This window comes from Callionymus lyra, chromosome 9, assembly GCF_982586985.1.
Source record: "Callionymus lyra chromosome 9, fCalLyr1.hap1.1, whole genome shotgun sequence".
Taxonomy (NCBI): domain Eukaryota; kingdom Metazoa; phylum Chordata; class Actinopteri; order Syngnathiformes; family Callionymidae; genus Callionymus; species Callionymus lyra.
The window spans coordinates 7,910,892-7,923,006 of NC_141826.1; the positions used below are offsets into that span (position 1 = coordinate 7,910,892).

Below are 12,115 nucleotides of genomic sequence, written 5' to 3' on the forward strand. Positions count from 1 at the left end.
TTTTTTTTCCTCCCTCTCTACTCCTCCTTCTCCTTCTTCTGCTCCTCGTACAGACGACGGTTCCTGAAGCATGAGCCATAATGACGGGCGATAACGACAGCACGGGGTTTTGAAAGTTACAAAACTCCCGGAGAAAAAGAACAAAGAGCTCCGAACAAAATGTGCGGGGATGGAAACGGCTGGCGGAAGGAAATAATAAGCGACGGTGCAAATGAAATCCCACAATCTGGTAATTCACACACAGTAACTTTAATCAGCCTCGTTACCCAATAAAGTCAGTTTTTCAGAGAGAATATTTACTATAGCCATGTATAATTCTTTGCAAAAATGTAACTGTTCTTCTATTGATTAACAATACTGACACTTACTCATGAACAACATAATTTTTCCAGTTGAGCACTTGTTTTTTTTTTTTTTCTCGGTGTGAAAGCACTGGCTATGTACATTCTCAATACACACTCATACAAACTACAGTTGGAGCACACCCGGGGGCAGGATAACCAGGAGGTCTCCCGCTCTAAAGGGGGGTGTCAGAGTCAACAAGGCCTCTCTTACACAATATGTAAACGATAGTATATCCGAGGTAACTCAAATGGCGACCGGAGAGCTCTGGATTCGAGTCATGGAGCGGATCATTCACTGGCGAGCCTTCGAGTCTTCAGTGATAATAAACAGTGTGGAGACAACAAAAGAGAATCGGTCCGTCGGTAAGATCCAGGCTATTAGGGATACAAAAAGCAAAGCCACAGCCAAACCACACAGCTTGTGCCACTGTTAGAAATCGGAGAAACTGGACGATATAATAATAAAATACCATCATTTTGTCAACATTAAAGGCATTTGGAAATTTTTTTTTTTCCTCCAATCTCTCTTCTCGTTCTTCTTTGTTGATGTCTTCTTTTTTCCATACAGTGTAGAAAGAGTAGAACAAATCAGACTAGAGTAGAAACAGGCAGTCTTTGGTGGGGCGGGGGGCCGTCGGCGTGTCTCTGTTACCTGCCCCCCACCTCGCTTAGTGTCATGAAGTGGATGTTGGAGGGGCAGTCGGACAGCTCCGGCTGCTGCTCCACAGGAAGTGAGTAGTAGCCGTCGTAACCCTGGACGCGTCCGCCGGACATCAGCTGCTGCTTCTCCGCCTCGCTCCACACTCGGCTTCCCACGTCTCCCGACTCCATCCTCTTCTTCTCGCTCTCCCAGGCTCCTTCCACCGCCCTCTTCCTCGCCTCCTCCTTCACCCTCGCCCTCTCCTCCTCTTCGTTGCCACCGTAGCGCACGCACAAACACAGCGCCCCCTGCTGGAGGGTGATGTCAGCGAAGCGCCGAGTCCTGCCGTTGACGGTGGCGCTCATCTGCGAGACGCTGACGTTGACCCCGTTCTCCAAGATCCGGCCTCCGACTCCCAGACCCAGAGCCAGGTCCTCCTCGATGGGTCGCGACTGGAGGAAGTGGTGGGTGTCGCAGCCGTGCACGGTGAAGCTCAGCCCGCTCAGGTGGACGGCGCCGTTGAGGATAGCAGCCACGCGCCGACTGTCCTCGCTGGCAACGCCGATGACTTCGGCGCTGACTCGGCCGTGGGAGATGGCGAATCGGATGCTGGGGCCGAGGAGAGAGGGTCTGGAGCCGAAGGGGGGAGGGCGGGCAGGCCGGTGGCAGGCTGAGCCTACGGGTTCGGACACTAGAGGGAGCCGCTGCAGTGAGATGAAGCTCCTCAGTTGTCTCCGCAGCTCACACTGGATCCCGAGGACCACCTACAAAAACAAACCATCTGTTAGCCTCAGCTTGTCCTTGTCAGATAATTGCTTACATTCTTTTATACTACCCAAAAATCTCAAAATTACGTGAAAGCTACCAAGAGCCAAATAAAAAGAGGCACAAAACATTCGAGGACTTGCGTCATTTAAAATACTCTAACTCACTTAATATTTGAGCTAAAGAGATCTGATCGTAGTTTTAACTAACCTTTCTTGGAATTACACAGAGAAAACAAGTCTGTTCCTTCTTTTTTATCAAGACTAAAAATGGACTAGTTAGCCTATTCCTCTCTTTTTGATCTTTGTGGACGAATAAGGCTCATAGCAAAATAACAGGCTTGGTCCAAACACAGTTCATGGTGGTCATCATGAGCCCAAGAAGACCTCTGTAGGACCCCTTTAGCACCCTGGGAGAAACAAGCTGACTCAAGTGCACTTTATAGGTATACATTACTACAATTCTACAGACCTTATTTTAATTTCATGACTGTAAAATGTTCTATGAGTGACAGTTTTTGACTCTTTTCCAATTCCAATAAGGTTCTCACTCCCTCTCAAAGAACTCATCACTGCAAGTGTTTAGCAACACTTTACCATTCTCTTACCATACATCAGTGGAAAGATTTTCTTTCAGAATCAATTTGATGTTTTGCTTATCTGATATTTAAGAGTTATTGGACGAGAAGCCTGCATCAATCTTGGTGCAAGTGCAGGTGAATATGGTCTGTGTTTACCATAATGCTACCATAATGACACAAGCCTAAAACGACAACCTTTCAGGAGTCTGTTTATTTTTTAAAAAGTGCAAATCCAAGATAAATAAATAAAGATATATACGTAACACATGGACGAGATTAAGAGAACATCCTTTAGTCTCTTCAAAAGTTCAATCGGTTTTTAGACAAATTCACAAACATTGAACCAGCTGGCTTCTATTCCTGTCTTAACTCACCTCTAAATACAACCGATGGTTTGATAATGTCATGAATTGTGTTGGGGGATCATTGTGTGTCGAGCTTTGACGCAGAGCTCTTAGAATGTCTCCTCTCGCCAGCTGCCCTCACGCAGCAGCACTGATCACACTGAGCCGCTAATAAAAGCAAAACCCAGACTCCAAATGCCAAATTATATTAGACGATTATGTGTCCTAAGACTTACAGGACAAAACAAAAAAGTAGGACTGTATGAGATCACCGTCATCACTTTCTGATAGTGCCGGCCTCGAGTGAGCGAGATAAATGCTCCCTGATGTATCCTTAAACACTGATGTCTAATTCTTTGGTGGTGTGAAGGACACTGCATCAGACTCGTCTCTGGAGGCCTTAAATGAAAGAGCCGTAGCGCAGCTGCTGCCACACATCTCAGAGCAGCACGTGTCAGTCTGTCGCCACTTTGTCTCCAAGACCAAGAAATAACAGCGGCTGTAATGGAAGTGGAACCGTCGTGTCACATAATGAAGTCCAAGGTTGACAAAATTGGACCATGAGTGTGAGACAAGAAATGATGATAATAAAAGTAAGTTTTTAAAAGTATTATTTAATGCAACACGATGATACAAAAAACTCTATGACTCCTACAGCGTCATTATATTAAATATAATGTCACATGACTGAGATAGAGTTAAAATATGATGATTAAATATCAACTCCTCCAAAAGTCTACATTCAAATGTAATGATATGTTATTGGATAATAGTCTATGATCTTCTGGAGTAATTATTGATTCATAGCATCACAAACCTGTCATCTTTGACGATGCCAATTGAAGTCACAGCTAAAATATTAGGTTTATTAACCAATTTCTTTAAAATTCTACTTTCAAATGTCATTTAATTATTAAGCATCTTAAACATGCCGTTTTAAATTATCTGAAACTTATCAGGGTGAAAAATCGAAATAGCAAATATAAATTAATGAAAAACAAATGTGCATTTTTACATAGTGGAAGCAGCTGATTCAATGCTCTTATTTTGAAAGGTGTTGCCTCTGATTTGTTAATATTGCATGATGACTTCTGTGGTGGCCAGATTTATGCAAAACCCAAACCAAAATGCAAAGTTGATTATCATTAGAAAAATAAATTTAGAGTATTGAATGAGTTAATAAAAGGGTGAGAAATGTCATGTGTGGCATAAGAATGGGTCAAATTGAGTGACTTTCACACTCAAAGCATGACACAATGACGTGTTATTTAAACCTTTGTTTTAAGACCAGGGGTCCACAATGTTTTTTGCACCACAGACCAGTTTTATTTCGGAATTATATTCACGGACCAACCTTCAGAAAAAAACAGTAAATCATATAAAGTTTGTGTTTCACTCATTTTCACTAGTTTATATGTTTATTTTTTAAATAAACTTGACTTAAACAAGTGTTTACTTTAGAGTAAATACAATATTTTTGTCAAATAAAACACATTTCATAATCATAATCATAATCAATAATACAATTGTAATCCTTTCAGTAACAAATGCCTTGCACTGGAGACGGCACATGCTTTAATTTCCGTCCCGGCTTAAGTACTGTTTATATGTTTCTTGGAACAAAAAAACAACCAGACTGTATTCAGTCTTCCTGACAATTTATAGTTAAGTGTTGCAATCATATCGTCCTAATACTGGGGGAGACAGAAAAAGATATTCTAGGTCTTAAATCGTGGTGCTTTAAGATAATACCCTGAAAGACCAACAACCCATAAACAAACAGCAGATGTTGAATGAAAATAGATGAAGAATAACTAAACCCACTCCATGGGGACTATGTATTACAAGAGAATTTATAGAATGAAAGGTATTTTAGTATGTCACAGTGGTCCTTACATGTCATGTTGTGGACGCTCACCTTGCTAGAATCCCAGTCCTGAGTCTTTGTTTGTGTCTTCATCAGCTCATATGTTTGTTCCATTCGGGCAACCTCAGGCTTCGGAAATCCAGGGACAACATTATGAAGCTGGAAGCCAAACAACTGCAGCCAGCTACCGATGTCTGGACAGAGAACAAACACGCACGGTGAGAAAATTGCTTGATGGAAAAAAAAAAAGTTTACACTATATTGTGAACACTGTCTGTCAGGCAAACACAAAGTCATAAGGCCAAGCAAACAACATCTACAGGCAATCACACAATATCCGAGTATAATATACAGCTGACATGGTCCACGCCGTGTTTTCCCCGACAAACAGATTCCTCTCCTCTTCTCTGGTATAAACAATGCTGCTGCTGGAAACGTGACAGGCCGAATGAATGTTCCATTAACCACAAGGACAAACGCCCGCCTCCAACATCTTGTATTCATCCTCTCCTATTCCTGCTCTCTGCCTTTCTTCTTGTTGTTGTGTGAGTTTATATTTCTCCTGGGAAATGGTGTGTTCTTGACAGACAGAGGGAGGCGAATCCGTGTGTTAAAAACAAGATGATCAGAGGACTGGCTGTCCTTTTTTGTTGCCACTACGTTCGGTTTGTCACATCTTCTTGTCCGTCTCACCTGTGGTGCTCGGTTTGCAACCTTCGCTAATCCGAAATGGCAGATGCAGCCAAACGTGGGTGTTTGTGGGGGATTCGTAAAATATCTGCCTGAATATAGAGATGTGGTAGTTTTGGTTTGAGAATAAATAATTATTCCAATCTAACTCCAGAATGTAAACTTTCACAAACTAAAACGAAATGACAAAACATCAAAAATGGATTTTGAGCTAGATCACTAACAAGCTTTCTACACAGAGTCTCTCGTTTTTTAGTACCGACTCTCGTCAGAAGGCAAAGAATGGTTGTTTGGGGCTTATTCAACAAGAATGTAGACATACAGTAGTCTCAGTGGAAAACATTCTGTGTCTTGTTGAGGTTTTTTTTTTTTTGTGTGACTACGCTTAACAGCCCTGGTGTGTTACCGCCAGTTACACCATTTTCTGTATCTTGAACTTTTTGGGGGAGTTTCTTCTGGCAAAATGTTGTGTATCAGCTCAAGTACTCTGGGACAGCTTCAGCTTAAGGTGGACTATAGTTTGGGATCAAAGTCTGTGTCATTTGTGGATTAAGCAAAACAGATAGCTTTCATATGTAACCCTTCCCAAGGAGGTTATGGGGTGGTCTCGTTCTATTGGTCTGTTGCAAATTAACTTCAAAAGTTTGGGAGACATTTGAATAACATTTTCAGAAAATTATCGCACAGGAAATACAATGGAATCTTTGTTAGTGTGCATGGTATCCGTCCGATTTCTAAGGGGTCTTAAAGGATTTTTGCTTTTTGTTTTATGGCTTCTTCAAGTTCCTTGCTATGAACTAGCACTTTTTTTTTGCACAATGGTTTTGCAACACCTTTAAGTTTAGGTTCACATAAGAGAAGTGAAACTAAACCACAAGACAAAAAAACCCTTCATCACATACCCAAGTTCAGAGGGTTCTAGCTATAGAAACTAGTAACCCTAAAAGAATGTTAAATGAACAAAATAAATTCTATTATAGTAGTAATGAGCCGTCGCACTTAAGCTCACCTGTTGTAAACTCTGTCACTTCCTCGACTTTTCCTACAGGGCAGTTGTTTTTGAAAGCATACAAGTTGAACGGCTTGGGCTCTTTGCTGAGCTCCATCCAAAGATCATGATTCGGGGACGTCCATCGACCGGCAAGCGTGTCGTAATCGCGCCTACCCAGATGCACCAGACGTGTGAAGGGGTCATAGAGACCTCCGTGGAATCCGATGACAAGTTGAAAATCGGGGTTGGTGTCCTGATAGACTTCACCATAAGGAGTGTAGAGAATCTCTTTGATCAGCCGGCCCTTGCTGGAGAAAACGGCCCTCGGAGTTGCAACGCTATCGCACGCCACGTAGTACTCTTCCCCGCTGCTCAGCTCCATGGCGATGAGGTGACCCTGCAGGTCGTAGTAGAGCGACGTGATGAGATTGCTGGTGTGGTTGTACATGTGGCTGACTCTGGTGGGGCGCGACAGGTCGGCGTAGAAGAACTGCAGCTGCTCGCCCTCGCTGGTCTTGGTGGCCACGCGTCGCCCGAGTCCGTCGTATCGGTACCACACGGCGCGCTCGGTCACCCGGTTGTAGACTCTGGTCAGGAGGCCGTTGGAGTTATAGTCGAAGAGGTCGTTGGCCCGCTGGTGGAGGAAGCCGTCTTCGTCAACGCTGTACTGAAGTTCGCCGAGGTGGGTGATGCGGTCCCTCTGGTCGTAGCGTAGTGGAGTTAACCTAATGGGATTTAACCAGGGATCAACATTAATATAGTGCAACATTTATAGACACAAACCTTGTTTTCACTAAAACTATTTTCTCTGCCTGCATTACAATTTTATATAATAATAATCTCTATTTATATAGCGCCTTTCTAGACCAGGGTCACAAAGCGCTTTGACAGCCATTCACACATACTGATGGTAGTAGGCTGCACCACATGGCGCCAAATCTGCCATCAGGAGCAATCAGGGTAAAGTGTCTTGCTCAGGGACAAACGACACAAGCTTGTCTGGAGCCTTTTGGACTGCAGGCAACTACTCTACCATCTGAGCTATGACGCCCCCCACTTATCATCACTCCAATTTTTCTGGACCTACTGTACTGATAATTTGGTCTCTATTTGGGTGGTTCTATTCCATACATCTAGGGTGCTACTTGTTTAAGCGATTCCATATTTCATATATAACTTGACCTTTCTTTGCAACCCTTCCCTTGAATGGTTCCTTTTCGCAGGTCACACTTACCGAGCGCTCGTTCCATGGCTCAGCAGGTTAATGTTGCCGTTCAGGTCGTAGCTGTACCGCCACTGTGGCCGCTCGTTGACCGAGGCACTTTGCAACTGGCTGTCTGCGTCGTACTCGTATGTGTAGTGGGTCACGTTGCTGTCCACGCCCACCCTGATGTCACATGTGGTCATGCGTCCCGCCGAGTCATACTGGATGGTCATCCAGTAGGCGATGGATTTGAGAATCTCGTACTGGACCTCGACGACTTGACCGTAGGAGTTAAAGACTTTGGTGTGCTTCATCAGGTGAGTGGTGATCACCTGGATCGGTAGGTTAGCAGAAAAAAAACCCAGTCACACATTGGTTGCAAGTAAAGTTTCAGACAAAGTCAACCGACCTGATTGAGGTCATAGAAGATCACGCTGAACTTCCCAAACTGCTCCACACGTCCGGAAACGTCGACATAGCGGTAGAGGTCAATGGGAAGCGGCGTCTCATTGATGACCGCCTGCATGCTGGTCACCCTGAAGTTATTGTAGCTGTAGTCGAACCTGGCGTTGACCAAACCCTCTTCGCTGAAGCGAAAGATCTGTCGACTCGTCAGGGGTCCTGAGGATAAGAGACTTTTTTTTTAATCCCCGAGTTTGATGAGTGATCCGCACACCCTCACAGTTGGTCGCCCATACGAAGGCGACTAATTAATTCAAATTCCATTCATTAAAGGCGACACACTCTCGACAATCCATCCCATCTTAACTATCACTGCACCTCTGTGGCGTCACCGCGGCTGACCTTTCCCACTGAGAGATAATGAAATCTAAAGACAATAGCCATGCCGGGCCGGCGTGCAGCTTAATGTCACAGACTCAACTTTTAACAACAGCATTCATCACCTCCACAGCTCGCCACCACCATTTGGAGCCAGGCCCGCTAATGAAACATCATTACGCCGGCGTTTGAGGTGACTCTGATTGCAGTTAAAAATGAGTAAGCGGCCGGCTTAGCAAAGACCGCAGCGAGTCGGATCAGCATTGCTATTTTTATTTTCCCTCGGAATGTTGATTCTACACCTGTGCTAATGGGAAAATGGCACAATCACTGAGAATGAGGTGCAGGCTTTTTCTGCACCCCCGGGGAAGTCACAGTCTGTTCATCTCGCCTCTCTGGCTGTCACTTTCCCAAGCAGTCATCTTTTTCCTTTCACTTTTCCATATCCTGATTTTTTCGTCTTTTTTTTTTTTTTCCCTTGCATCCACATTCTCCCCTGTTCCCGGCTTATGGGGACAATTATCACTATCTCCCTGCTCTCAGAGGCTGCGTTTGTTCTGCTGAAATGAGATCAGTTAAAGGAAGGTGAGAGTCCATTCACGGCGAGGGCAGAGCGATAAACACACACACTCTTCGGCTGATCACAATGGGCCAATAACAAAGCTGTGTGCATTGAAGCGGAGAGAAAATTCTGCCAAACGGCTCTGAAAAGACTCGGGGAATTGGTGAGCTGGACTCATTAATAATAGCCGATTCATTGGCCTTAAACAAGATTATTGACCCTTAAAGTCTATAAAGAAATGTCTTGATTATTATGCATAACAATGTTTCCATTAATAGTTTAAATCCAGGGTGGAATACTCAGAAAAATGTTATCTTGAACCATAAAACAATGAGGTCTGTTGCCATGAAAACATGTTTGGTCCTTGAGTCTTGCAAAAATGTAACAAGTAATAACTCAGATTCATAATCTTATGCGCTTGAAATAGGGAGGTGGGTTGCTTGCTGAGAGGTCCCATCGTGCACTGCAACAGTTGCAGAATCTTAATCCCTGATAAAAGTTTATCCCATTGCTGCGCTTCCCTATTGATTTTGATACCTCTGCTGAAATGATTGTAAACTACAGTTTTGTTTGATGTTATCGCAACAGTCCAGATGATAACTGTCTTCACTGCTCGTATTATGTTATCAATCTCACTCCCAAACAATTTCCAGACACACAAACTTCTCATCTATGCTTGGCGAGCACACACAGAAGAAGGTGTCGTATCCCTGCTTTGGCGAGATCAGTCTTGTTGTTTTTTACAAATCTTACTCAGATAAGATTTAAATCATTGAAATAATGAATAAAATCTGTAACTGATATTTAAAAGGTCGCTGCTTGTTCTAATCCCTTCTGTTGAAAAACAGTTTTTAGCTCTTTTGTCACGTTTCCAACCTGCCATTGTTTGACAGGCTCGCCAACTTTGTCACTATTAGTTAGTTCTTTTTTTTAGAATCAACTTCAATTTTTTTGCAATCTTTCCTTCCTTTTAATTATTTATATGTTTCCTGTTTCTTCTCAAGTATGAGAGAAGTAAAGTTTATCTTCTAATCATTTCACGTATTTCAAATGATAAAGATTATACTCACATTTCATTATTATTGTACCTTTAATTTAATTTTTCTATAATCTAGTGATGGCCTTAAAATACTTAATTGTGACTAGCCAGCAGTAAATGGAAACGTTTATAAAAAATGCCAGGTTTCATTTAATTAGTAGATCAGAGCCAAACATTATAAAGCAGAGAGTGCCATCTAGTGGCCTTTCACAACGAGGACACTGTATCATGATTTTGACTACACAGCTGTTTCATGACGCCTTATCAACCCATCACAATATTATTACTAAGAATATCTTGATCCATGTCTGACACTGACCGATCGAAACAGAAGCTTCATTTTCCCCATCTTCAGTTAATGGCTACATTTGAACTGAGACGTCAAAAAATAAAAAATCAAGGTTAAAGTCAAATCATGCAACTCATAATTCCCTAAAGGATGAAATAAAACAACTGAAGTGATACAATAATACCCTCCAAACATGACTGCCTAAGATGGAAAGTGTTTGAAATGTAACAATTATTCTGCATACAGAGACGATGATGGTTCCTTTCTGTGGATTCTTAGATGGTCAGAATAGTGGCGTATTATAGCAAGTTTTCTGCTTTGCTCACACAGACAGTGACATCTTGTGTTGCTGATGCTAATGCCTTGCAGTTGTCAAACCAACAAAGATGAAGTTGGTCATTTATTTGTACGTAACAGGGACTCTGGCTGTTATTATGTCTTAAAAGTAGTGATGGGCTGATGAAACTTCATGAAGCAGTGTCATGTTCTTTAGAGGTTTAAAAATTATGTGATTACATTATACACAGTTATTCAAAACAAAGAAAAATAGTGCAGAGACCGCCATCTAGTGGGCTCTGAAAATAATGACACTGCTTCATGAAGCTTCATCAGACCATCACTACTTAGAAGTCATAATTTAGGCTTATTTTTTTACTTCGTTTTATTGTTATTTCAAAAGTCTACACTACCATGACACTCAAAAAAAGGAGAAAAAGTGGTGAAAAAATCAGAGTTAATAACTGAGCCATTTAGGAAGTGAGTTGTAAGAGAGGGAGCTCAGCGCAAGTGACGTAAGAATAAAAAAGAATCGATCCTTAAAACACAGTCAGGTCAGGATGGATCAATCCCGGCCTGATTAGAAATGATCCTGCGTCTACAACAGCGAGGGTTTGCTGTCGCCGTCTTTGAGAAGGTATTACCGACTCAGCATCACAGATGGTACCAATCCTGCGCCCTTGTTTATTTCTCCAGACTCCTTTTTTAAACGGCGCGTTTAAAGATGACTCGCTGCGCAGCGTAAATATCTCAAGCGCTTTCATGTGGTGCACGTGTGTGGTGCGTGAGTACCTGTCTGTCTGTAGCGTATGGAGCTTATGAAGCCGTTATGGGTGAGATGAATGGTCTTGACAGTGCCTGAGGCTTCGTCGTAAGTGAGGGTCACCAGGGTGGAGTCGTAAATCACTTCGGAGAGCCGTGCTGCCGGTGTATACCTGGATAAAAAAAAACAAAAAAAAGACATGATTAAATCTGCGTTGGATGAATCAAGAGTTCAACCCCCATCCACAAAACAACAAGATTGTATAACCTCACAATTTCTCAGAAAAAGGTAATCATGTTTTTTTTTTGCTTTTAGGAACTGACATGGTATTTACTGCAACAGGAAAGTGGTTTTGTGTATCAAAGTAGGAGTCATTTATGTAACAACAACATCTTCCTTATAGGGCTTTAATGAATTTGTTTAATGTAAAAAAAATAGCTGAAGTACTCAGCGTTGCCCGGGGAGTTTTATAAGATACAAAACCACGAAAAAAATATTTTCAATGAATAATCCAAAGGCCATGTAATTTAGTTGTATATATTTAATGCCCCTTTAACATGATTCCATTAAAAGGGTGCTGCAGATCCCGAGAAAAGACAGAAAAGCTGCTAAAGGCTAAAAAAAGAAAGAAAAAAAGGCCAAAGCGGTGGAGGACTCTTAAAAGGCTGTTACTTGTTTAATATTTGAGCTACAGAGCTTTATCTTCTTTGGAATGAGACAAAATAAATTAAGATATTGGAGCAGGCTGAATCATACTGTAAATGAGTTTATGGCAGTTATTTTGAACTTAAGAATAGTTCTGTAGCACCATGAAAGGGTAAGCAAGTATGTTTTATAGATACAAATAATGTCCAAAATGAATACGATTAAATATAGTTTATCCTGATTTTATTATTCATTTATGTTTCGGACCCCTGGCATTAAATAAGATTAACTAAATGAGTTTGAAACAACTTGCTATTTAATATCCTTGCTCTCAGA

The 12,115-nt window shown here is 42.1% G+C and overlaps 1 protein-coding gene across 2 annotated transcripts in view; it reads right to left on the minus strand.

Moving 5' to 3' along the window:
* Positions 1 to 227: 227 nt before the first annotated feature.
* tenm1 (teneurin transmembrane protein 1) overlaps positions 228 to 12,115 on the minus strand; it is a 277,797-nt gene continuing 265,909 nt past the window's right edge. For both annotated transcript variants that reach the window (XM_087799099.1, XM_087799098.1), the window contains 6 exons: positions 11,164 to 11,306; positions 7,835 to 8,046; positions 7,456 to 7,757; positions 6,240 to 6,946; positions 4,592 to 4,734; positions 228 to 1,748 (listed from right to left, as the gene is read on the minus strand). In XM_087799099.1, the coding sequence (XP_087655225.1) occupies positions 993 to 1,748; positions 4,592 to 4,734; positions 6,240 to 6,946; positions 7,456 to 7,757; positions 7,835 to 8,046; positions 11,164 to 11,306 (2,263 nt within the window). In that variant the 3' untranslated portion in view covers positions 228 to 992. The remainder of the gene's footprint in view (positions 1,749 to 4,591; positions 4,735 to 6,239; positions 6,947 to 7,455; positions 7,758 to 7,834; positions 8,047 to 11,163; positions 11,307 to 12,115) is intronic.